At 37.7% G+C, this 27,534-nt stretch overlaps 1 protein-coding gene across 1 annotated transcript; it reads left to right on the top strand.

The window, feature by feature from the left end:
• Nucleotides 1-272: 272 nt before the first annotated feature.
• Nucleotides 273-19,935, top strand: LOC106052005 (metalloprotease mig-17-like). Its single transcript, XM_013207245.2, has 10 exons — nucleotides 273-493; nucleotides 3,439-3,516; nucleotides 5,100-5,263; nucleotides 5,977-6,014; nucleotides 8,112-8,220; nucleotides 8,779-8,934; nucleotides 11,310-11,448; nucleotides 16,376-16,498; nucleotides 17,043-17,223; nucleotides 18,922-19,935. The coding sequence occupies exons 1-10, from the start codon at nucleotides 296-298 to the stop codon at nucleotides 19,047-19,049; spliced, it is 1,314 nt and encodes a 437-aa protein (XP_013062699.2). The 5' UTR covers nucleotides 273-295; the 3' UTR covers nucleotides 19,050-19,935.
• The last annotated feature ends 7,599 nt before the right edge of the window (nucleotides 19,936-27,534 follow it).

Genomic DNA, 27,534 nt, shown 5'->3' with positions numbered 1-27,534 from the left:
TATAAAATATTCAAGTGGATAAGATCTATTATAATAACAGAAATTTCTTGTATATCTCACTGCTTGCTTTCTTTTTTTTTTTTTTACTTTCCACTTTTTATCTCGTTGCCTCATAACCAAGTCATGTCTTATGTGTTGTTGGCAATGTAATCTCTTCAGTACTGAATAAAAAACCAACATGTCTTAAATACTATAACACTAAACCTTACTAACGCTAAAATGCCTAACAAGATTACCACACCAACAGCCGTTTCTTCTCTCGACAGACCGCAGCAGGCGATGGGCCCCCATCAAGATGTCTCATCAAATTAAGATAGGCCCAGGCCCCTCCAGGCCCTTAATCATCCGCAAGCGACAGCGGGTGAGCGCAAAGGTCGGCGTACTTGTGGTGGTGGACAACTCCATCTTCCGGCAATATCTGCTAGATAACGGGGGCGACCACAAGGTGGCGCTGGCCCGAATCCGGAGGTACTACGGCATGGTGTTCGCCATGGTAAGTGTGCAAGCTGTGAGCCAACACCGACAGCTGGATTGTGTGGGTAATAGGAAACCCGAGCAGTTGGGATTGCTTGACCTTTATCGCGGGGCATCTTATTTTGTTTGACCTAATTCTCACCTTTTAATCTCAAGAGGGGTTCTCATACTATGGGAAAGTCAAAAGGTGTTAAGATTTTTTTTTTTTTTTCTGTTCACATTTGAAAGCAGAGAAAACAAATTGTCTTTGAGGTTTTTGTTAAGGATTTTTCAGTAAGGCTTGGAAGGACCCTGGCCTAGTGGCAGAGGGCTCATGGACGGGTTTTGAATTCAAATTCTTTTATAGGTCAGTTTTTTTTTTCTAAATTTTTCTGGTTTATAGATGTTAAGCTTAGCACTTAGTGGTATAAGCTTAGCATCTAGTGGTTTAAGCTTAGCACCTAGTGGTATAAGCTTAGCACCTAGTGGTATAAGCTTAGCACTTAGTGGAATAAGTTTAGCACCTAGTGGTATAAGCTTAGCACTTAGTGGTATAAGTTTAGCACCTAGTGGTATAAGCTTAGCACCTAGTGGTATAAGTTTAGCACCTAGTGGTATAAGCTTAGCCCCTAGTGGTATTAGCTTAGCACCTAGTGGTATAAGTTTAGCACCTAGTGGTATAAGCTTAGCCCCTAGTGGTATAAGTTTAGCACCTAGTGGTATAAGTTTAGCACCTAGTGGTATAAGTTTAGCACCTAGTGGTGTCTGTTGATCGTTGTATTGAGCACATGATACTGGAATAAATAGTTATCCACGAGACTGTTCTAGAATGAATGTGTTGTTTTTTTTTTACTTTATTACTGATCTAAAAAATTTTTGTTTTTAGTGATTTAATACTCTACGAAGCTGGAAGTTTGATAATTGAAGAATAAGAAATAGAAGATAGAAAACATATTTAGTGTTTAATGTCACATTCTGTATCTGTTTAAACACCTAATGCGTATGTGTGTTTTGTGTCTTTTTATGTTGTCTGTCTGTGTACTAAACTTTCGTTTTCAGACATAAAGGTTATTAGGATCTTGTAGTCAGAATTTAGGATAATATCATGTAGTTAACACAACGATCAAACGCCTTTCTATTCCCTTACCTTTTTACAAAGCTTATATTTACTCACTCTGTCAGTCTGCCAGGTAAATAGTTTGTACACGTGGTTTCTCCCACACCCCATTTCGGAACAAGCTGAAATTTTCCACAATTATTTCTTTTACCTGACAATACAATAATCAATAAAAATATTTACCAGTTTGTTAAATAACTATTGGTAATTAATTATTTTGTTTGGTATCTCGAACAAGGGAAAGAAATTGTAGGGGACTGATGCGGTGCTATAAGTTGAATTAGCCCCCTTTATAGGTTGCAGCTTTAAAGTTTGAAACTTACAATAGATAACTATAAAACCTTTTATTTTCATAAGAGATTCAAAGGCAGAGTGGTTAGTGTATTGGTAATTGATACAATTACACTTAATATAAGCTTTCTGTTTGTTTTTTAAAGTTAAAAAAAAATATTTTTCTTGTTTTTGTATTTATTTTTAAAGTTATGGACGGTTCTGTGAAATAAATGCACTCATCCTTAACATGCTGAATCAAAGACGATGCCTTAGAAGAAAATGTTTGTAAAATGTTTCACATGTTTGGGATATTCCTTCACAGACGAAGATAATGCACTACCTTTTACCCAAACCTCCCGCAAGACGACGTGGGAGGGCAGCGGGTGGGTTCGAACTCGGGACCACCGATCGACAGTCCACACGCATACCGCAAGAAGAACAAGAAAATACATAGCACAATACGAGTATTGATCAAAGTAACTACATGTAGTGATGGATTCGTTGCCCCCCCCCCCCAGTTGCGAGGGTTTTTCACGTCTGCTTACTTCTCGACTAGTGCATCAAACTGGCAAGTCTGAAGTGTGACCTTGAAGCAAGAAGCTAAAAAAATGTGGACTTAAAAAAAAAGTTAAAATATGAAGAAAAAAATCAGCGGAAATATGTTGTTGTTTTTTTTCCCTTTCTTTCTGTTTTTGTAAACCTGGTACAACTACAGCCTGGGCAAAACCAAAAAAAAAAAAAAATCTCGTCGTGGTTGATTGAGACTTTCAAAGACTGGAGTTTTTGGCTGTATTTGTGTTTAAGTCTCTCTCTCTCTCTCCCTCTCTCTCTCTCTCTCTCTCTCTCCCAGTCTATCTCTGTGTGTATGATTGTAAGCTTATTGCTCTAGCACCTTTAAAACAAAATATTTATGTACGGATGTATAAATAGAAGCTATTTTCATTTTTTATTTAACTCACAACGGGACACGTAAATACAACAACTTTCAAACAAAACTCCATTCAGTTTTCTCGACTTCAGTCTTATTACATTTACAAGCAATCCTCACTATATGGACCGACACATTTTGAAAAAGACTTTTTTTTCTACTAGTATAATTCTTCCAATACGTTGTACCTCTGCTGTATATTTATCCATCTATTCCCAGCTCTGCCTGTTTGCAGTTCACCTCAAATAAACCGTGCTAAAACAGAAAGATTTAAAAACTCCTTTATCCCACTATCGGTCAGGGTGTTACAAGATCAGCTGTAGTCATCGAGAAGTTCATAGAAGTCAAATTCATAAAGCGCTGGTTGTTAGTGTGTATGTGTTTCATGTGTGAACGTTGTTCGAATCATTCATCTATATTGTTTTTGTAAAGTAGTTACGTTGAGGTTTTCAATTGTAGTTGAACTAAATTTCCATTCGATTGGATACATAAAATTATCTTATCTTATCTTTTACTAATGTCTTCTTCGACATTTAATCTTCGGAAATAGTCCCCCGCCCCCTCTCTCACACACACACACACTTTTTTTTCTTTTTGCCTTTAAATTTGTCCATCTTTAGAATTCCTGTTTCTTATAGCACCTGGCATTTCCATTTTGATTCTGTAGATTGATCAGAGGTACGCCACAATTACTGACCCAGATTTAAGCATCAGCGTAAAGATATCTGGAATACTGGTCGCCGAGGTAAGACCTTTGCTATACAGTTAGTATTGGGAAGGGGGAGAGAGAGAGATCTGTGATTTGTGTTTTATTTAGATAAAGGCGAAATTGAGCCACTGCCCCTCCCCATCAAAGACAAACTGAATAATCTGGAAAATAATTGCACAGTTCATCAGAGTTACAGGTCTTCACATATATACACAAGTATGCAGATACCCATTCATCACTGATACAAATGCATCGCTTATACAGAAATTGTATAGGTAGGATTGCATCACACATACATCACATAGACATCACAGATACAACACATAGACATCACAGATAAAACACATAGACATCACAGATACAACACATGTACATCACATATACAACACATGGACATCACAGATACAACACATGGACATCACAAATACAACACATAGACATCACAGATACAACACATAGACATCACAGATACAAAACATAGACATCACAGATACAACACATGGACATCACAGATACAAAACATAGACATCACAGATACAATACATAGACATCACAGATACAACACATAGACATCACAGATACAAAACATAGACATCACAGATACAACACATGGACATCACAGATACAAAACATAGACATCACAGATACAACACATAGACATCACAGATACAACACATGGACATCACAGATACAACACATAGACATCACAGATACAACACATGGACATCACAGATACAATACATAGACATCACAGATACAACACATAGACATCACAGATACAACACATAGACATCACAGATACAACACATAGAGATCACAGATACAACACATGGACATCACAGATACAACACATAGACATCACAGATACAACACATAGACATCACAAATGCAGATACATCACCGATAGATACATCACTGAAACAGATATTTTAAAGTGACAGATACATCTATGAACCAAGTACATCTATGAGGCAAGTACATCTATGAGGCAAGTACGTCATAGAAGCGAGTACATCATAGAGGAAAGTTTATCACAGAGGCAAGTGCATCACAGAAACCTATACAAAACAGACACAAGTACATCTCACATACAAGACTAGTCGTTTGACCCTTTTCAAAGCTGTCAAGAATGAGGAAGTTTCCTCTGTAGGAGATCCAATGATACAACCATTAAAACTGAGCAATCAAGTAACAAGTGTAAACAAACCTCCACGTAAATACATGACAGTGAATGGAGCACAATGTTATCCTTCCGTATTTCTTTCATGTCACGTGGTAGTGTTGTTTATATTAATGGCGTCATCGATTTTTATTAGAACTTATATATATAGCCAAGATCTAAACGTCTTTCAGTAATAAAAATATGTTACCTTACAATAGTTCACTAATTGATATGATTATTTAGTAGATCTACTAAGACTAGGCTGTATTAGAAAGAACTGCATCTACAAGTCATCATAGGAAGACATCGCCATTGTCAGACGTTACTTATTTCAAAGTAGGTCAGAGATTAGGAACAACCCCATAGTATTGGACTGTGAAGATATGGATGTGTCCCTCCCTTGGATACGCCAGCGACTTGTTTTTTTTTTTTTCAAAATGTATTTTGTTCTCCGCAGAGGCGGGAGGATTCCGGCTGGCTGGAACAGCTTGTAGACTGGGGCACGGTAACCACGCACGGGATGGCGTCCATCTACACTGACAGGGCGCTGAAGAAATTCACCAAATGGCTCGGCGGGCGTCGACACCTGCCAGAGTTTGACCACGCCATGATCTTCACCGCGTGAGTACTTAGTCACATGACACACGTCATTGCTCGTTAGTAACTTAGAATTCCCCCCTCCCCCCCCCCCCAAAAAAAAAAAAAAATTCAACCAAGTATTTTATGAATGTGTTTCATGACTTTAAAACAATACATGATACTTTCCATTAAAAAAAAAAAAAAAAATAAAGACCCACATAGAGCTTGCTGACCATTGATTTCAAAATTGCAAATAGTTCTATATCTATAATTTACCCGCACAAAGCAATTCTACTTTTACTTATATGTATTACACATTAACATGACTAACCAACGCTTTTGGTAATAGTGTATATTTATATACATTAACCTCGGATGATACAAAAGCACAATGAAAAGAAAATCCCGAAGCATGGTTCATACAAGGAGGCGCGGTGGCCGAGCGGTAAAGCGCTTGGCTTCTGAACCGGGAGTCCCGGGCTAGAATCCTGCTGAAGACTGAGATTTTTAATTTCGGGATCTTTGGGCACCCACCCAGCTCTAATGGGTACCTGACGATAGTTTGGGAAAAGTAAAAGCGGTTGGTCGTTGTGCTGGCCACATGACACCCTCGTAAACCGTAAGCCACAGAATCAGATGGCATTTACATCATCTGCCCTATAGACCACAAGGTCTGAAAGGGGAACTTTACTTTTTTTTTTTTTAACTATGGTTCATACTGTATTTGAAGTAATTAGTGCTCTCTAATGTTTCAGATACAGACTGACTATTAAACAAGGCATTGGTCTGGGAGGTAAGTCTCTTTAGAGAAGATTTTCACACCAAAAGTTGATCACAGTAATCTGCTCTTTGTCTACACTTTGATATTGATTTTCACATTCTATATGCAAAACAATTCAGTAAGAAAGAAAAAGATGAGAAAGCGATAACTAGAAATGTTAAGGTGATATAATGGAACCTAAAGAAAAAATTATGAAAATGAATAGAGAAAGATTGGAAGAGATGATGAAACTTATAGACAAAATAAACAATGTCAAGGGCGCTGAATAGAAAGGTCACTGTTATGACGTGTCATACAATGCAATATGGAGGCCAAGTGCACAAATCTATTTTTGGCGGCAAAGAAATATTTCAATGTATTCAATGAATGCTCCCTTCTGCTACACAGTAGCTCACTTTTGCTCGTACATTTGACGTGAACGTACATGTCTACTTGGTTATCTTACAGAAATCAACACTTAGATCTAGATTTTTTGCTATTTTTAAAACTTGGTTTTAAAATATGGCCAGATTTCTGAGCATTTATTAACTTTTTGACTTCAAGGATTTAAATCTACGAAACATATATTTTTAAACTGCGACAAAAATCTAAACAAAAAAACAAATAAAAGTTCAGCTTTTCTTAAGGCAAGCCTGCGTTAATACATAAAAGTTCACGATAGCTTGCAATAAACTGGATTTGTTATCCGAATTTCAACTACTGCGTTGATGAATGTGGACAACACCAGCAGACGATATTTTAAGTTTTATCTGGGTTAAAATCTGTGTTTGTTAGCGTGAGTTTCTTGGAGTTTGTGTATGTATGTATATAGTGAATACGTTTTATTGGCCTGACATTTAAACTGGGTACATATTTTATTGTGCTGTTCATTGCGAGGTACCAGAAGTTGTGGGTGTATCTAAGGTCACGCCATGTTTTATTGAGTGGCTATCTGGAAAGAAGCGCTAACTTTTTTTTTTTTATCGTAGCTATTTATTTTATTTCGCTCACCTACGTAAGACAGAATAAGACAGTCTTAAGACAGTATAAGACAGGTTAGAACTTTGTTGTTAGCGATTCATCATTCGCTTAGTTTTAATTAGGCATTAAATGAGTAAGATTTAACTATACGTGTATTTTTAACTACACGAGCATCAAATTAGATTGGTCATGCTGACAAAGAGATAAAGAAGTTTTGATCTTGAACCGAAAGTCCCGGGTTTGATTCTTGTTAGAAGCTTGCATTTTAATCCAATATTTGAGTGATTCTTCAAGTGTGGAAGAAGGAGAGGAAGTTGATAAAAATGTAAATCAGAACATTCAGTTTTCTGAAAATCGGAACATGACTTCTTATTGGGGAGGGGGGGGGGCTTCTTGACCGAGGTTTTTTTTTTTTTAGGTCGAATTTCGGGATTTTTAGGAAGTGCCGAGACTAATCGTTATAACAGGCCTGAACACTGACTTGCGACGTCACATCTTGTGGGAAGTTTAGACCAATAGCTCGTCGCCACGTCGCATCTTGTGGGAAGTTTAGACCAATAGCTCGTCGCCACGTCGCATCTTGTGGGAAGTTTAGACCAATAGCTCGTCGCCACGTCGCATCTTGTGGGAAGTTTAGACCAATAGCTCGTCGCCACGTCGCATCTTGTGGGAAGTTTAGACCAATAGCTCGTCGCCACGTCGCATGTCGAGGTCAAACTTGTGACGCGGCAACGAGCTAGTGGTCTAAACTGACCACAGGTTGCGACGTCGCAGGTCAGTGTGCTTAGGCCTATTATAACGATTGGTTATAAAGTCGGATATTTTTTTCTGCTATTTTGCCAATGTTAGATGTTAGAGATATTGGCCTATAACTTGTTGGGTCTCCTGATGGATTTTTACAAAAAAAAATGGGTATTATGTTTGCAGTTCTCCATTCCTGTGGTATGTCTCCAGTTCTCTATGTCAGGTTGATAAAGTTTTGGGCCTCTGAGTCTAGTCCCCATATCATTTCATTTGTTAATGTATCGGGTCCAGGAGAAACATATAAGCACAATCAAATCTATCTGTAGGTCTATGTATTATGTGTGCATCTTGGTTTCAACAATTATGGCTTATCAGAATACAATGTGTATATCTTTGTTTTAACAGGTATGGCTTATCTGAATGCTGTTTGTCAAACATCATCATCTGTATCCATCGTTGCCGACAGGGGCGACTTCCAGTGTGTGAAGGTGGCTACCCACGAGCTGGCGCACAGGTAAATATGGTCCACAAGGATATTGATATATTGTTGTTATTATTTTAATAACTACCTCTAGAACCAACATTGATAGAATAGTGTAGAATGTAAAAATGATCCCGTAAGTTAAGATTTAGGAATCTGGAGCAGCTGTCCTTGAACACTTGACTCAATTTTATAAAGATCCTTTTAGTAAAAAATAATCTCTAACCCAGATGTTCTTATTACAGCAAAACGCTCTCGAGAGTTTCTTTGTTTAAAAGAATTGGTTTGGTAATGGTGTTGACCATTTAGTCTTGATCAGATATAGTATTCGCCTTTGGCCTTATGACTTTGGTCTTTACTCTGGTACATCAATAACTACTCCAGTCTGTGTACTCTCGTTATTTTCAAAATTGCAACAGAGCCGCTGACCCTACTATAGGAACATGAAAGATACGTTGTATAAAAACAATATCATTAATAATATTATGCGAAATCAAAGTTAAGTAACTGAGCTATTAGATATGATGTTTAATAATCTCAATTTAGACTTCGACCACTTTGAATGAAACATGAAATGATTGGTTGTTTCAGTTTGGGTGCCAACCATGATGGAGACAAGCAGAGCAAGAGTTGTCCCCCAAGCGGAAATTACGTCATGTCTCCACAACCTTCACACGAGAGGCACGTGCTGAGGAACGCATTCTACTTCTCTCCATGTTCCGTCCGGGACATGCTGATACACCTCAGGTATGTTGGTGACCTGTGACGTCTGTCTACCTACCTGTATAGACATCTAGTTATCTATTTGTAAGAAGCTGGGCATGTAAGCAAGGAAAAGCTACAGATAGTCCCTACTAATAAATTGTCTTATGGTCCATGAAGTCATGAGCGGTGAAGAGCTGAGATCAAAACATAGAAATATCGAAACATCGTGTGGACTATTCAGGTTCAGCTAACAACCTAGAGATGAGAGAGAGAGAGAGAGAGAGAGAGAAATAATGAAACATTGATGGAGAAAAAAAAAAAGATATAGTGACGAGAATTAACAGCAGAAAGAAGAAGAGAAGGGAATTAATGATGCAGAGAAAGAGAGAGAGAAATAATGACTTAGAGAGAAAGAGACAAATTATTAAATCGAGAAATAGAGCAATGATAACAAAAAGGAGATAGAGAGAAAGAGAGAGGGAGAGAGAATGACATTGTGACAGAGAAGGAATGAGAGAAAGAGAAAATGATAAAAGTAATAAAAGAAAGAGCTACATAAATAATGACACACTGGGAGAGACAGAGAGATAGACACAGAGAGAAAAATAGAGATAATGACAGAGAGAAAGAGAGACAGAGACAGAGAGATAAAGAGAGTGAGGGAGATAGAGAGGGATACAGAGAAAGAAACATAGAGAGAGACAGAGAGAGAAATAGAGGGAGGCGAAAGGAAAGAGAGACAGAGAGAGAAAAATAGAGATAGAGACAGAGAGAAAGAGCGACAGAGACAGAGAGATAAAGAGAGCGAAAGAGATAGAAAGGGATACAGAGAAAGAAACATAGAGAGAGACATAGAGAGAAATAGAGAGAGATGCAGAGAGAATTAGAGACAGGTGGAGGATTACACAAAAGAGAAAGAAATAGAAAGATTGAGATAAAGGAAGAAATATTAACTTAGAAATAAAAAGAGATACGAACAAAGAGAAGAAATGAAGAAGGGAACAATAAAAATTGACAAAGAAAATCTCCGTTAATTTTATTTTTTGAAATAAGTTTTGGTATTGCCTCACTGTCCTTGTATATCATCTGCCTTGGTATATCATCTGCCCTGGTATATCATCTGCCCTGGTATATCATCTGCCCCTGGTATATCATACGCCTTTAGAACTCTGGTCATGAAAAACAAATGATAGCGTGAGGGGGGGGGTGGATGGTGAGGATATATGCCACTTGTCCTAGGGCCCCATTGTGTGACAACTAGTGTGGTCTGCTCCTCATTCTACTCGCCCCTCTCACAGCTGATTGACCAATTACCCAGATCCCCCCCCCCCCGACCAGAGAACCACACGCACAGCTGATGACGGTTCCTGTTGTCATCCGTTCCACCACTCGCTTGGCCTGACAATGAAAGTACAGCCTGCCATAAGTGACATGCACCTAACACCCATCACAAGTACACTCTCCTTCACTCAGCTTGGTTTTGCTTGTTTTTTTTTTTGTTGTTTTTCTTGCTTCTATCTTTTTTAGAGTGAAAATATATGACATCCTCAAAACATTGGGGAAAAACATGAAGCCTGTCCCTACTTTGACCCGCACCGGCTTGAGCCGCAGCGTATATTTTGTTGTGAGCAAAGAGTTTAGCTCCTTGGTGGGTACTAACTGTGTATATTCTTCTCTACGTCGCCCAACCATGCGGGGCAAGACGCACGCTCGCCGACTCTCTAACCCTCGATGAAAAAGTCAATGGAATGATAACTCTTTTATTTCTGCAACAAAATTTGGGGAATTGGGGGTCGTTCTATAATTCGGATATAAAATGTTGACAGGTTTTGGACAAGAAACATTTGACTAGATTGTCCACTGCTTTGTACTCCATACATGAAACACTTAAAAAACAAACATATAAAAAGTTTCATTTTGTATGTAGCAAATACTTCGACATTATCATTTATGAATTATGTCAATGTTAGCATACACTGGTCATTAGCTTTGACTTTTAAACACCGTACCAATGCATCTATAGTCGTACACATAGGTCTAATTATGATCTACCAGGTAGCCATTCTTGTATATAGGTTATGGGGCAGCTAGGTGCGATATCTGTCGAGCTTCATCTAATTACATTTTTTTCTCACCTATAAAAGTGTGCCACAGCACTCCATGGCACCCTCGGTCTCCCCCGCCCCGTTATACGTTCCTTCTCAACGCCCCAGTCACAACTAAGTCCCCCGTGTTCCCCCCACCCTCCCCTTTTCCTCACGGTGATGCTCTAACCAACATTTTATACAGAACACTTGTCGACATGCTGCTCTTCCCTTGATGCGCGCCATTTTGCTAACCTCTGACCTTTTCATCATAATCTTTTTTTTTTAATGCTCTTGTTATTCTGTCTCGATCCCCCCCCCCTCCCTCCACAGAAAGTCTTCCTCGGCCTGCGTGAACGATGACCCCCCAGTTTACTACAGCTATGAGCTGAAACGGCTACCGCCGGGCCACCTGTACACAGCCGACATGCAATGTAAACTTATCTTCGGCAAGAAGTCCGCCTTCTGCACGGTAGGTTTCATTCAATTTTTTAAAATTCTCTTTTTTTTTTCTTTTGCAAAAGTTATATTAACTCACCCCATGTGTCTGTCTGTCTGTCTGGGTAGAATCCTTTACACGTTATTTCTCCCACTTTGCATTCTCGGATGAAATTTAAATTTTGGAAAATTATGCATTGTTGATGACAACACATGAATCTATAAAATAATTAACCAATTAGTTAATAATTGATGAACTATGTTGTATATAATGTACTTAGCTAAGCGTAGATAAGCCTTCTGTAGAGAATTAGGTTGTTCGCTACACATGTTAAACTATAGACTCTTTTAGACTATACAACTTTTTACTTTTATAAATACTTGAATAGCTCAGCAGCTAACGCGTAGGCCTTCCATCGTGTTGCATCACACAATCACTCAATGTAGTTCTACTTGCATATAACAGTTTTGAAAACATACACAAGTCCTTTGAGTTAGATCACGTGAGCGTGACTCTGTCAGAGATAAACAGCGCGAGAAAGGATTGAGGCTGATATTAAACAGTAAATTACAAGTATGAAACGGGGAGAGAGAGAGAGAGAGAGAGAGAGAAAGAGAGAATATGAGAGAGAGAGAAATAAAGAGAGAGAGAAAGAGAGAGAAAGAGAAATAAAGAGAGAGAGGAGAGAGAAAGAGGGAGAAAGAAAGAGAGAAATAAAGAGAGAGAATGAGAGAGAGAGAGAAATAAAGAGAGAGAATGAGAGAGAGAGAGAAAGAGAGAGAAAGAAAGAGAGAGAAAGAAAGAGAGAGAAAGAGAGAGAAAGAAAGAGAGAGAAAGACAGAGAGAGAATGAGAGAGAAAGACAGAGAGAGAATGAGAGAGAAAGAACGAGAAAGAAAGAGAGAGAGAGAAAGAGAGAGAAAGAAAGAGAGAGAAAGAAAGAGAGAGAAAGAAAGAGAGAGAATGAGAGAGAGAGAAAGAGAGAGAAATAAAGAGAGAGAATGAGAGAGAGAGAAAGAGAGAGAAAGAAAGAGAGAGAATGAGAGAGAAAGAGAGAGAGAGAGAGAAAGAGAGAGAGAGAATGAGAGAGAAAGAAAGAGAAAGAAAGAGAGAGAGAGAAAGAGAGAGAAAGAAAGAGAGAGAAAGAAAGAGAGAGAAAGAGAGAGAATGAGAGAGAGAGAAAGAGAGAGAGAAAGAGAGAGAAATAAAGAGAGAGAATGAGAGAGAGAGAAAGAGAGAGAGAAAGAGAGAGAAAGAAAGAGAGAATGAGAGAGAAAGAAAGAGAGAGAGAGAGAGAAAGAGAGAGAAAGAAAGAGAAAGAAAGAGAGAGAAAGAAAGAAAGAGAGAGAATGAAAGAGAAAGAAAGAGCGAGAAAGAAAGAGAGAGAATGAGAGAGAAAGAAAGAGAGAGAGAGAAAGAAAGAGAAAGAAAGAGAAAGAAATAAAGAGAGAGAATGAGAAAGAGAGAAATAAAGAGAGAGAGGAAGAGAGAGAAAGAAAGAGAGAGAAAGAAAGAGAGAGAAAGAAAGAGAAAGAAATAAAGAGAAAGAAATAAAGAGAGAGAATGAGAAAGAGAGAAATAAAGAGAGAGAGGAAGAGAGAGAAAGAAAGAGAGAGAAAGAGAGAGAAAGAAAGAGAGAGAAAGAGAGAGAAGAGAAAGAGAGAGAGAGAGAATGTGAGAAAATGAAAGAGTGAGAACTGAAGGTTCCAATCTGGACGAAAATGAAAATATAATCTAGAATTTGGTCCCTCTGGTGGTTTTGTTGTCGCGGAGAGAGGTCAAAGTCGGTGGTGTTTTAGGTCCAATTAATCTCCTCTTGAGACTTGATATTCCTTGATACCAGTTACTTGATACAAATTCCTTGATACCAATTTCTTGATACCAGTTTCTTGATACCAAATCCTATAAGAGCTCCAGTTGCAATAAAATAAAATGCTTTGGTTATTTTCTCAGAATTATAAAACAAAAAAAAATTGAGTAAAATATACTTTTTTTTTATCAGATCAAAAAATTTATTAAATTGATAATAAATACAAAAAAAACAAACAAATAAAAAACACACTAGCATAGCCAAATGAAAGTAATCTAAAACAACAAACAACAACAACATTAGATATCTTGGTCATCTTGAAGTAAAACAGATCCGTCCTATCAAGAACAGCAATCAATCGAATAAAATAGAAGGCGTTAGATTGTTAAAGAGTCAGTTTTGGTGCTCAAAGATGTTTAACGATCTTACGGGTAACAGAAAAAAATTTGAAAGCAGATCCATTTACATGTGTTTTTTTTATCAATAGTATGCGCTCGTAGTGTCATTCTCTTGAGTCGAATATATTTTTTTTTTCACTTTTAGTTTTGAGTATTTATCTGGCAACAGTTCGATGAACAAATTCGATTGGATGATTTGGTTCACTCTCCCCCCCCCCCCCCCCCCTTTTTCCCGTTCCCAGAGTTCCACAGAAGTTTCTGGTCCAGTTTCTCCTACCTTGAAGTTCAGGCGTGTGGGGTGGAAACTATGAGTGGTTCCTAGGGCGCTCTTCAAAGACTGGCGCCCTCAGACGTTGTAGCAGGTGTTACGGGCGCCGACGTGTGTGGTGTTGGATGAAGTGGGGGGTGTGGGAGGGACTAGGCGAAGAATCCACTTTGTTTATTTACAGAAATGAAAGGCTTTTGTGTGTGTTTTGTTTCTCTCCCGCCCCCCTCCCCCTCCCTGTTTACTTATACTTACTCTCTTGGTAGTCGATTGCGTATAGAAGATGACGTCATCGCCGCCTCTCATCCCGCTGACGGAGGAAAATTTTGTATCGTCTGCTGTTGATGTTGTTTTAACCACCTTTTTTTTTTTTTCGTTTGTGATTTAGAACTAGATCTGTGTGGATTTAGGATGAGTAAACTTGATGTTAAACTGTCCTAAACAGAAGGAAAATAACACACCAGTAAAGGTCTGTTAGAAAAATAGAAGGCATATAGATTCTTAAAAATTATCACATAACAAAGAACACCACCATTCCTTCTGATTAGCTGATACAAAAGGCTCCGGAGTTTTCTACTTCAAAATCAGCTGAAAGGAGGCGCGGTGGCTGACCGTTAAAGCGCTTGGTTTCCAAACCATGGGTTACGGGTTCGAATCTTGATGAAGACTGGGATTTTTAATTTCGGGATCTTTGGCGCCTCTGAGTCCATCCAGCTCTAATGGGTACCTGACATTAGTTTTTGGAAAAGTAAAGTAATATATGTATATTGCACAGTGTAGTGCATCACTCCAGGAAGAGAATACAATTTCGAGATACATGAAAAAATTTGGTTTGAATTAAGGTTTCTAGTAAATGAATTTCATTTCTTCCATTCAGTAAAAAGTTAATGAACTAAATAAATCATACAATGGGATTTAATCTTTGACTCTTTCTTTTGCTCTCCCTCTCTCTCTCTCTCACTCTGTCTCTCTCTCTCTCTCTCTGTCTCTCTCATTTATTTCAAAGTGCTACTAAGACATATATCGACCCACTCTATAACTACGCCACCAACCTTGAATACGGAGGTGTAAGAGTGAAGACAAGAAAAAAAAAAGGAACCAAAAAAAAAAAAAAGGAGGGGGGGAGGCGGTCCTTATAAAATTTGTTCCTTCAGAGCCATCAATCTACTTGCGCAAAGACGTTTCAAGTTACCGATGACACGGGCAGTAACTCGCTGACCTGACGAGATGTCGCTGATTACTTGCTCTTGCTTCCGGACACTGCACATTCTTTTCATTTGTTTTTTCTTATGAAATAAACTGGCTTTGGTTAGGTGCTTGAACATTCAGACATAAGGCTTTATTGATTATCACATCAGTTAGAATAAACAAAGCAATAGAGCTAATGCGCAGAAAGGAAATTAATATTAATTTTTTTTTTAATGTATACTTTTACTCTAATATGTATACAAGGGCAGCTTCGACAGGGCTACTAGTGTTACACTTTTTATAGGTTGGGGGGATTGGCTTGATTCGGATTCCCTCCATTCGGTGTAGTCTGTTTCTGTGGCCAACGGTTAATGAGCAGGGTGTCATGTGGCCAGCACAACGACCAACCGCGTTTACTTTTTCCAACTAAAGTCAGGTACCCATTAGAGTTTTAGGGTGCCCTAAAAATCCTGAAATTCAAAATCCCAGTCTTCACCGAGATTCGAACCGAGGACTCCAGGCTCAGAAGCCAAGCGCTTAACCACTCAGCCACCTGAAAACAAGGCAGGGTGCAAACCTGTCTCACGCAGAAATTAATGGCTTGGACTAAAACAACATTTGTATGAGGGGATTTATGTATGTGTGTGTGCGTGTGTGTGTGTGACAAGAATTCCATCGTGCTGCAAGAACATAGTACCGCTCTGTCACATACAGAGACTTGTCACTAGCAGAACTATTGTCATCTATCATTTGTTGGCGAACCCTGCGGGTCACGTAGATTCGCTAAGTCATTTCGTACCTAGGACCAGATCATAAGCATGTCTTACAGACGATGTACAAGTAAAAGACATATAAATTAACCCTTTCGCACCTTGCGATCTCTGAGTCCACCCAGCTCTAATGAGTACCTGACTTGAGTTGGGTAAAAGTAACCGTCGTTAGCCTGTGGCGAGGCTAGAGTTGGGAGGAGGGGGGTCCAAATTTGATTCCCCCCCCCCCCCCCCAAGGGCCAAAATTGAGCTGACCCCCAAATGAGTGTTCGAAATGTGTTTCTACATTAAATATCACGCCTTTACCTCATGCATAGATGTCGAAAGTCAAAATGCAGGGACCCCCTAATGAGGTCAAGCCGCCCCCCTCCCGTGTCACCCTAGCTACGCCACTGTCGTTAGCCGTCAGCCACAGAAACAGATGAGTTTGACATCATGGATTGCTAATTCTGAAAGGGGTTAACTTAGCTCAAGTTAGAGGCTACTTTAACTCTCACGATTCAACCAATGTATTTCCTCTCTGTCTACAGGACGGCAATGTTCAGGATGTTATGTGTGGACAGCTGTGGTGCAAGGATCCTCATAAAGTTTCTGGCTGCAGGACCAACTCTTACCTAACTGCCCTACCTGGTACAGAGTGTGGCGTAAACAGGGTAAGGATGCATGATGCACCGTCTTTTAAACATAAACGTAGCTGGGCCTTATATAGCTAGGCCATATATTGCTGGGCCTCATGTATCTGGGCCTCATGTATCTGGACCTCATGTATCTGGGCCTTATATATCTGGGCCTCATATAGCTGGGCCTTATATATCTGGGCCTCATGTATCTGGGCCTCATGTATCTGGGCCTTATACATCTGGGCCTCGTGTAGGTGGGCCTCGTGTAGGTGGGCCTTATACATCTGGGCCTCATGTATCTGGTCCTCATGTATGTGGGCCTTATACATCTGGGCCTCATGTAGCTGGGCCTCGTGTAGGTGGGCCTTATACATCTGGGCCTCATGTAGCTGGGCCTCGTGTAGCTGGGCTTATAGAAACTTTGTGTGTTTGTATAACTTTTACATCACTTCTAAGCTGGTAACTGAATCGTAGACATCTCTCTAAAAAAATAAACGCAAAAGTCTCTATCAGCCATTCTTTGAGTTTAACGGAGCTCGAAATATTAACTAAAAAAAAAAAATTCGCCCTTCAACAGATTTGCCACCTCGGCGAGTGTATCCTGGACCCAGCCAAGAATGCTATAAACTCACCAGTGCCACAGATTCGCATCATTCCCAGCCGTCAGCGTAACAATGAAGTTCCTTCTTACAGGATGAAAGGACCAGCAGCAACGCAAAAAGCTCAAGAGAAGCGGAATCGCACGACTGCTCGGCAAGGTAAACACAAATTTATTTTATTTGATGAAGGCACCTTTAGGAATAAGGGATATTATTGAAATAATTTGCATCCATGAAGCTTTCAGGGGGCGTGGTGGTCCTGTGGTTAAGCGCTCGGCTTCTGAACTTGGGGTCCTGGGTTCGAGTCTCTGTGAAGACTGGGATTATGAATTTCTGAATTTTTAAAGCGCCCTTGAGTCCACCCAGCTCTAATGGGTACTTGACTTTAGTTGCGGAAGGTAAAGGTGGTTGGTCGTTGTGCTGGCCACAAGACACCCTGCTCGTTAACCCTTGGCCACAAAAACACATGACCTTAACATCATCTGATCTATAGATCGCAGGGTCTTTGTTCAAAATTTGAAGAGCGTTATTTCGTATCACCTTATGATCTTCACCTGTAAGATATCATTTATGTCTTGGAAAAAAAAATAGATGTCATCTTTTTAATAAATATAATGTGATTGATAACCTCGCAAACACTACCATGACCACTCACACACATCACTACACACAACACATCATCAGACATCACCACACACTACATACAGCTCAACACACACACACACTATTATCGTCACACACTAGACCATCACTACAAACAGTACCATTGTCACACAACACCATTACCACATATATCACCATCACCACTCTGATGCCACCCCGATGACCACAAACCACCATCACTACAGACACACCATCATGATCACATACACTCCACCATCATCATCACACACCACTATGATAAACACACAAACATCATCACACACCATCACCACACTCATGTCACCTCATCACCACACACAGCAGCATTCTCACACACACACACACTGCCGTCATTAAACAGACCACTAGCATCATCCTACACGAACACCACCTTATGCAGCGCCATCACCACACACATCACCACCATCACAATCACACACACCACCATCATCACCAAACGCACATCACCGTCATCACTCCACACAAATAACCATCATCTCCACACACAGCACCATGTCATATACACACTGCCGTCATTACACAAACCAACATCATCACCATACACACACCACCACATGCAACGCCATCATCGCACACCATTACGATTATCTCACATCCTGTGCCATCATCACGCAACCATTATCACCACACACACATAACCATCATCGCCACACAAACATCATCACCACACACACATCATCACCACACACAGCGCCGTCACCACAATCAAATCAGCTTTCTTAAACACCACTTCTAGCTTGACAACACTTTCCACCAATTGAAAAGATAAAGGGAGACCACTGCACACCCAATGAAAAAAAAGGATTACATATCGATTACCGGCCTTTTATGTGGAAAATATTGTTTTTAATGAACCGAAAATTGTGTACCCTTTCTTTTTGTACTATTTTTTTTCTTTATTTCAAATTTGAGAAACTCCAAATTAAAATTTAATCGATCACGTTGACAATTAGAATAAAAAAAAGATATTTTTAAAAATGTCCCAAGTGTTCTGACACTAAAGGGCATTCACCTGAGTAGGTGCTAGTAAGGATTTGTTTAATCTCGCTAACAATTATTGGTAATAGTTACCTTTTACGGTTTCTACCAATGTATGCCTCTGAATGTTACACACATTGGCGTATCCTAGTCTTCCGAATGTAATGACTTAGCAAACAAAACAGACTAAGCAGACTCTCGCATTGTCTTCCACAGACCGCTGCAGGGGAGACAAGAACGACGTCTATTGTCAAGGGCTACTCCAGGTGAACCCCGGCGGTTGCAGGCGCCGGGCTGTCAGACAATACTGCTGCCAGACGTGCAACAGGTACAGCCCCAACTGAGGAGCAGACGTTCATTCTTTGCTTGTAGCATCTACTCACTTCAGCTGGCTCTGCGCAGCTGTGCACCAGGAACTGCGACCCGCCCCCAAACGCCCTGTATTGAGACTTACGTGTCTAGAAGTAACTGTGACTTAAGCTGAGCTGCGGCGTAGTCTCGGAACAAACCATTACAATGATGGTTATTGCAATATTGAACTTCCTTTAGTCCTGGAACAAAAAAAAAAAGACTTATAATATACGCAGATAAAAAAAAAAAACAATAACTAAACATTATAATGTTATATGCGGCTTCGTTATCAAAAATTCTGGAAGACTGAACTTTTCAATCTCCAAAATGTGGCCATGTTTCCAGATGTTTCCTGCGATTTAATACAACTAAAAAAAAATAAAAGTAAATTGTGTACATTGTTTTGTTTTTCAAGCGTATTAAGAAGTAAAATTAGTTGGAACTACTTTTTTGTGCGTTAATGAACAGTCTTGAATCAGCCAAATGTAGGAATTCTGTTGTCTTCATTAATCACACACTGAGCACTTTGTTGAAATTATTGGATTATATTTATGCTTTCATCTATGTGGTCTCCATGTATATTTCGGTTCAATGAGTGTTTATGAGCTTGCTGTCTACGTTAAAATGTATTTTTTTTTAATGCTTATCCTTATAGGATAGTTTTAGGATATTCAATTGTATTGTAACTGTTTGACAGCATTAAACATTTACACCTATGTAAACAAATATCAAATATTTGTAGCGCAAAGATATGCATCAAATTCTTCTAGTACTAGAGTACGTCATTTGCTTGATAGTAATGTTCCATTACTTAAACTTTGTGATTTCAGTAGGACTGGAAGATCTGCGCTATTCATTGCATAATCTCTCATCGTTGTTGTTTTTTTTTTTGGGGGGGGGGGGGGGGTTGGGGGGTGGGGGGAGGGGAGGGAGACCCCTGCAAGGGTTGATCACAAGTCAATAGAAAGTTTTTATATTTGGCAAGCCCAAAGTAAGTTGTTTTTTTCATGACACCATCATTGACATAGTATGTCAGTCCATAATAAATGTATTTTTCTTATGCTACCTCTTGATTCACCAACCCCATCATTCACCAATCCCATCATTCACCAACCCCATCATTCACCAACCCCATCATTCACCAACCCCATCATTCACCTTGTTTATGAACAAAAACTATGTTCATTCAACTGACGATTTAACGATTGCTATGGATATCATCCACAATTCACGTCTATCCCCCAGTAGCTATTCTCATCCTATTCTTTGTGGTTTCATACCAATTGTAAGTTGATTGTCACTCCAGTATTGCCCTTTTGACAATCAGTTTTTTTTTGTTGGATGTGTTGCATTGGTTTTGTTATTTTAATGATCTTTGTAAATAACATAGTTCAAGTGTGATGACACACAAAAGTATTAATTAAATGTCATCGTGAGCTGTGAGACATGGAATATTTCTGTAATAGAAGTAAAACTAGGTCGTCTAGAGCAAGGGCGCCCCTGGTCTTGAGGCGTCTTGTGCAAGGGTGCTCCTGGTCTTGAGGCGTCTTGTGCAAGGGTGCCCTTGGTCTTGAGGCGTCTTGTGCAAGGGTGCCCCTGGTCTTGAGGCGTCTTGTGCAAGGGTTCCCCTGGTCTTGAGGCGTCTTGTGCAAGGGTGCCCTTGGTCTTGAGGCGTCTTGTGCAAGGGTGCCCCTGGTCTTGAAGGATAATAGAGATGAAAAAAAAAAGATTTTGGGGGTGGCTGCCTGGTCGTGTGGTATGCGGTATGAACTCTCGCTCTGTCGTCTCGTTGGTTCCTGGTTCGAGCCCTGCCCGCTGCCATCCCCCGTCGTCCTGCAGGAGGTTTGGGCTATGATGTAATAAGTTCCAATTCTGAAGGAACATCCGAAACATCTCAAACAAACAAGCAAACAAACTATATTTCGCTTTCGTCATTGATCTTCCTAGTTTTGTGTGTTTGTTTATTTGTGTGTTTGTTTATTTGTGTGTTTGTTTATTTGTGTGTTTGTTTATTTGTGTGTTTGTTTATTTGTGTGTTTGTTTATTTGTGTGTTTGTTTATTTGTGTGTTTGTTTATTTGTGTGTTTGTTTATTTGTGTGTTTGTTTATTTGTGTGTTTGTTTATTTGTGTGTTTGTTTATTTGTGTGTTTGTTTATTTGTGTGTTTGTTTATTTGTGTGTTTGTTTATTTGTGTGTTTGTTTATTTGTGTGTTTGTAATTGAAGAGCCTTGAATGTTGTTGTGTTGTTTTTTATGAGCGAAGATCGACCCCGCGGCCATCTTTAAAGTCTCAGAAAATGAGATTGAGAGAGAGAGAGAGAGAGAGAGAAAGAGAGGGGAGTTTCAGTGAAGCTTAGAGAATGGAGTGGGGAGAAAGCCTGTAATGTTGATATTTTCTTGTGATTTACTTTAAGTTTAGGTTTAAGTGTGTGTGATGTAGTGTTTGTGTGTGCGTGATATAGACTACTTGGTTTAAGTGTGTGTGATGTAGTGTTTGTGTGTGTGTGATATAGACTACTAGGTTTTGGGTGTGTGATGTAGTGTTTGTGTGTGCGTGATATAGACTACTAGGTTTAAGTGTGTGTGATGTAGTGTTTGTGTGTGCGTGATATAGACTACTTGGTTTAAGTGTGTGTGATGTAGTGTTTGTGTGTGTGTGATATAGACTACTAGGTTTAAGTGAGTGTGATGTAGTGTTTGTGTGTGCGTGATATAGACTACTAGGTTTTGGGTGTGTGATGTAGTGTTTGTGTGTGTGTGATATAGACTACTAGGTTTTGGGTGTGTGATGTAGTGTTTGTGTGTGCGTGATATAGACTACTAGGTTTAAGTGTGTGTGATGTAGTGTTTGTGTGTGCGTGATATAGACTACTTGGTTTAAGTGTGTGTGATGTAGTGTTTGTGTGTGTGTGATATAGACTACTAGGTTTATGTGAGTGTGATGTAGTGTTTGTGTGTGTGTGATATAGACTACTAGGTTTAAGTGTGCGTGATGTAGTGTTTGTGTGTGTGTGATATAGACTACTAGGTTTAAGTGTGCGTGATGTAGTGTTTGTGTGTGTGTGATATAGACTACTAGGTTTAAGTGTGCGTGAATGAGTGATGACGTCTTTGTGTTCAGATGTCACAGCTCACACACAAAATGCATAAGTCTGAAGGAAACCATTTCTTTCAGTTCAAGGTCAGATTGTGGATGAATCGCATGACGTAAATTGAGATGACGTCATAGATGCCACAGAGAGAGAGAGAGACAGAGAAGGGGGGGGGGGGAGGTCAGTCCGTTTAAGTAGATGTTGATTCTATAAAGTACAAGCGATTTGAACTAGACGTTTTTTTAATGTCATATTTATGATCAAATTGTAGAGCTAGAGATCAGATTACATTGCATTCTAGATCTAATAGTCAAAAAAATGTCTTATGTCTAATAGAATCTAAAAGAATTAGCAAAAACGTAGATTTTGACATGAATGACATATGGTCACAGTAAATACATTCCAATCATAGTTAAATGTCGTTGTAATCTGTTACATTGCCTTAGACCAGCATCATTTGACCTTATAGTACTGGGCAATGGTCACCACTCTTCTTATATTTTAATGTATCATTTTTTAAAAACTTTGATGCCAATATCCTAATTGTAAAATGTTACAGTATTATCTACACACTTGCCTAGATAATTAAGAAAAAAAGAGGTGTGGGGGGGGGGGGGGGGAGGAAGCTGTCCTATGGTCAACTTAAAAATGTTCATGCCTTAGTTTCCACTAGGTAACTGAATACTTTACAATAACGATCTGCGTTGTTAAGTGTGTTCCTTAATTTTTTATTTGGTTCTAAATAGAAGTTTAGGAGTGTTCACTTATTCCATGACATATTTTCATGTACTTGTATTCATTAATATTTTTGCGACAAAATATTTTTGTCTCTAAAAATATGGTCATCAATAAAGTTTGTTTGTTTTGCTTATATATATATATATATATATTTATAAATTGTTGGTTAATAAAATTGATTGCATATATATATATATATATATATATATATATATAATGTCGTGTATTTCAAAGAGTAAATATCTTTATATTCATGTGATTGGCCGAGATGTTTATTTACTGAAATGCGGGTGGTTGGGTATTTGAGCCCGCTTCAGTCAACCTAATATTTTCAGTTCGGATCTAGATTAAGCGGATCAAACTGTCCCCATGTGCAGATCAGTTCGGGAAAGTCTAGAAAGTTGTTTTGGGTGCAGACATAAAGTGTACTCGGTAATTATTTACAGTGAAACATAAGAGTTTCTGGTCTGCTGCCTGGAGGTCAAAGGTCAACATTAGGTCATCACCATTGTGAAACTAATTATGGCTTCAAGTCATTGGATCCCTGTCAGCTTCAATCAATACAGTATTAACTTGACCCTCGAAATACTTTCAACTTGCCTACGTAAAAAAACATCTGAGATTTTTTAATTTAAAAATAATGCTGACCAGCAGAGGCGTCGCTAGGGTCACCACCAGCGCAAATCATCCCTTCATAAAATACATTTTTGCAAAAGAAAAAAAGGTTTATGCTAGTATCTAGTTAATGTCTATTCTTTTTAAAAATTATGCTTTCGCAAAATAATAATAATCTTAACAATTATTTTTTTTTTTAAGTATTTAAATAAATAATGACATAAAATTATACAAATACTATTTTTTTCACTTTCTTATTAACTCTGACGGAGGTCAAAAGATGCGATCCGCACAACGCGTACGTTCATAGCGACGCCACTGCAGAGTAGGTAATGAAACAACGTTTTACTAGTTGAACAGATTATTATTTATAAATCGAAATCAACATTGAAACAATTTATGGATATTTTAGTCATATTTTTATTTCACTAAATTTCACTAATTCTGGGGCTATTTTTTAAAATGCACTCTGCGTGTTATTATAATTATTTTTAAAGAATATTTATCTGTACTGATATAATCATATTGATGTTTAAAAGTGAATAATATTATCCATACGTGATTAAATTATTAATCATATCAATGCTTATTAAATGTTATACAACTACTCTTATAAATATCACTTCTAGGTTTCGAGATTGTGTTATATGTGCTACAAATTGATGTACATTTTACAGTAAAAAAAGTTGATATTCAATTTGATCTTATTTCGTTGTATGACATAATGTACATAGAGTCTATTGTCGGTTCTACAAACACAACAGACGTCAAATATTATAAACCATTGTTTGTACAAGTTATAATGAATGCGTACATGTTGTTGTTGACATAATCTGTGTACATTGTACTTCACTTTTCTCTTATTAAGGTAGTGTACTTTTCAAAAGTATTTATTGTGTTGTGTGAGGGACTGTTTTTCTCTTATTCAGAGAACTGTTTATGAATACTACACAAAACAACAACAACAACAAAACATTGAAAGGGGGATTATCCTGTTTTTATTTATGTACTCTTATAGACCGAGTATCACATTTGATAAAGTTGATACACACTGGCCTATATATATTCTACCTAGACTGGAAAACGGAAACAAATTCTTATCCGATAATTAGATCACAGACCTATATATATAGATTGTTATGTACGTAACTCTTTTTCAAGCTGTAAGTGAAGTCGCCCCGAATCTAGGGAAATCAATCTTTTTCGTCGTAGAAAAGTAATGATCTTTAGAATAATGCAATACCATTTGCGGATTTGAAATAGAATGGGCTATTATTAATATTAATAACAGAACTATATATTTACACAATCTTTGATATAAAGCCATTTCCTGTTAGTTTCCATTGAGATGATAATCCCAAAATCTTAGATCGAAATAATTCAAGCCTTTTGATTTTTATTATCTTATGATTTTAGGCTGTACATTTAAATAGATTGATTACTTAGATCTTTCTAGATCTAGATTGTGTATTTAAAAATTGCAAAATAGTAATTATGAGACGAGAGTTCTCTTATTTTCGATTTTCAATAATAGGCGAGGGTTGAAAAAAAAAAAAAAAACAACTTTACTTCTTATAACTACTTTACAAAAGAACGCTTTTTTTTTCAGCTTTTTAAAAGTTGTTCACATTTCTGTGTAGTGTTATGAGATCTCCATGTCCAGTCTAAATATAATATATGTAGGTCTAATACAAAAGGTTGCATCGTTGTGTAAAAATAACTATTTAAATATTTTAATGTTTGATATTTTTTCCAAAGACGGTATAAAATATTTGAAGAATAGATTAAATACGAAAGATTATCAAAACAGCCCTATATCGTTGTGATTGTTGCTATGCCATTGTATACATTGAATTGTAATTCATTTCCTACAAATTTATTTTAATTATTAAATGTTTTGATTTTTTTCCCCGAAATAAGTGTTTCATTGTCTTTTAGATATTTCGTTATTTAGTCGAACCTCCACTTTACAAATACAAATAATCAAATATTTTTTAAAAGCTTCTTGTTAAGAAGCATGACTCTTTACATCGGTGTACAAAATGCTGAACAGAATGTTAGTAGGGTTGTCCATAAGGTGTCTCAGAAAAAAAAATTCATTGATAAAGAAAGAGAAGATCTATAATATAGATGAGAAACAAAAGAGATATAATAACGATTTTTTAATTCAGTAGAAGATTGCATTGCCAAAAACACATAAGACAAAAGCGTAAGCGCCATGTTTCACAACAATTAAGGTTAACATTGTTCTTTTTTTTTTCTTTTTTTAAAAAAGGAACCCTCAGAATTTGCGCTATTCAGTTTTAGCTTTATCATCATTGTTTTTTTTTTTTTTTTTTTTAAAGGAAACCTCAGAATTTGCGCTATTCAGTTTTAGCTTTATCATCATAGGAATCCTTGGGCTTTATGCCTCTTTTCTTTGCCTCTTTTTTGGGCTTTATATGCCTCTTTTATGGGCCATCTTGCCTCTTTTGTGGGCTTTTTTTTTTTTTTTTTTTTTTTTAATATGTTTTTATTTGTAAGTTACCATAATTCACAAGTATTAAATCATAAACAATTGAAAAGTGATTAACCTAAAAATATAATAGCAGTAATAGAAATATTATTTAATATCAAAGACATACTACCTAACCAATGAACCCCCTAAAGACAGAAAAATGATACAAGTATACTCTACTCCAGAACAATCAACACAATATCAGATATCCCTGACCCCCAACACCCTATTTCTGAAAAACTACATGAGCATTATACAGGTATATGAAAATCAAACTAGATAATTCTCTACCCTAAAGTCCATTATTTTTCTAAACGTTAATTCCAAGTGATTAGGATCAAACACCTTATTATTATGTAGACATTTGAGCCAGGTAGCCCAAACAAGATTCCTGTATTCGGAAACAATAATCAAGTTAAGGTTATGTATCATTTTATTTTTTAGTTTTGGCAGCTTGTTTAAAATAATAGACAAGTTAACATTTACATAATTGCCACAGTTTGCTTCCAATAGGTCCATTACAGTACTTCTAACTTGAAGGAATAATGGACATTCCAAATACATGTGTTTTTCGTTATCAGCATTTTCAAGGTGGCATAATATACATTCACGGTCATTTGCCCGTCTTCTAACCATAGGGGTCATCCCAAAGATAAGTCTATAACTAATCTCTCTAGCTTTTGGTGGGATATGTTTACTGTGTAGGTTTATGAATGTGTCCTTGAATTCTGTCACCCCAAGAACTCTCCCCCACTTAATCCTATTCACTAGGCTTTCCTGTAACAGCTTTTTAAGTGTTATGTAAGATTTTTGGTTTTGTTGTGTATTAAATGTTCATTACCAGGTAAAACTCTTGAAATAGATCTGTAAAATGGATGAGTGACTGTACCAAAATAGTGAGGAGTATCATTGTGTATTGGAAGAAGACTACTTAATCTTAAACCATAATAGTAAATTGTCAAGGGAAAGTTTGTTGGGTTTCTAACTACTTGACCTACAAATTTTAGCCTTAGCGACTGTATTTTTGTTTTAACATCTTGCAAGTTTATCCCCCCATCCTCTTTGTTTTGAATGAGTGTAGTGTGCTTAATGCTTCTAATAGTGTTTTTAAATATAAAGCTTCTAATTAACTTGTTCAGCTTATTTATGAATTTAGGAGGTGGCTCTGTAATGTTAGCTAAATAGACAATCTTTGGAATGACCAAACTATTTATCAATACAGCTCTACCAAATATTGTAGAACCTGTGTGCTGATAACGTTTAATTAAGTTTGAGGCTTTGACAAAAATATTCTCCCACTGGTCTTTACAATAGAACAAAGGATTACAGGTATAGACAATACCACAAATCTTGATTTTATCAACAATTCTGAAAGCGCAATTCTCTTTGAATTTCCATTTCCCTAGTCCCATTAAAGAGGATTTATTTATATTTATTTTTGAACCACTAGCTTCTCCGAATAGAGAGATATATTTAAACAATTTTAAATAGGGAAGAGCTATTTAACAAAGTTATATATCAGTTTTTAATAGTAAG

This window comes from Biomphalaria glabrata, chromosome 3 (assembly GCF_947242115.1).
Source record: "Biomphalaria glabrata chromosome 3, xgBioGlab47.1, whole genome shotgun sequence".
NCBI lineage: Eukaryota > Metazoa > Mollusca > Gastropoda > Planorbidae > Biomphalaria > Biomphalaria glabrata.
This window is presented reverse-complemented; position numbering and strand designations above follow the sequence as displayed.

What these genes read in the sequence shown, in the direction of transcription:
- LOC106052005 (XM_013207245.2), top strand. Translation starts at nt 296, where the DNA reads ATGTCTCATCAAATTAAGATAGGCCCAGGCCCCTCCAGGCCCTTAATC. An exon ending in ACGGCATGGTGTTCGCCATG is followed by an intron (nt 494 to 3,438) that starts GTAAGTGTGCAA and finishes TTGATTCTGTAG; the next exon opens with ATTGATCAGAGGTACGCCAC. An exon ending in TCGCACGACTGCTCGGCAAG is followed by an intron (nt 17,224 to 18,921) that starts GTAAACACAAAT and finishes TGTCTTCCACAG; the next exon opens with ACCGCTGCAGGGGAGACAAG.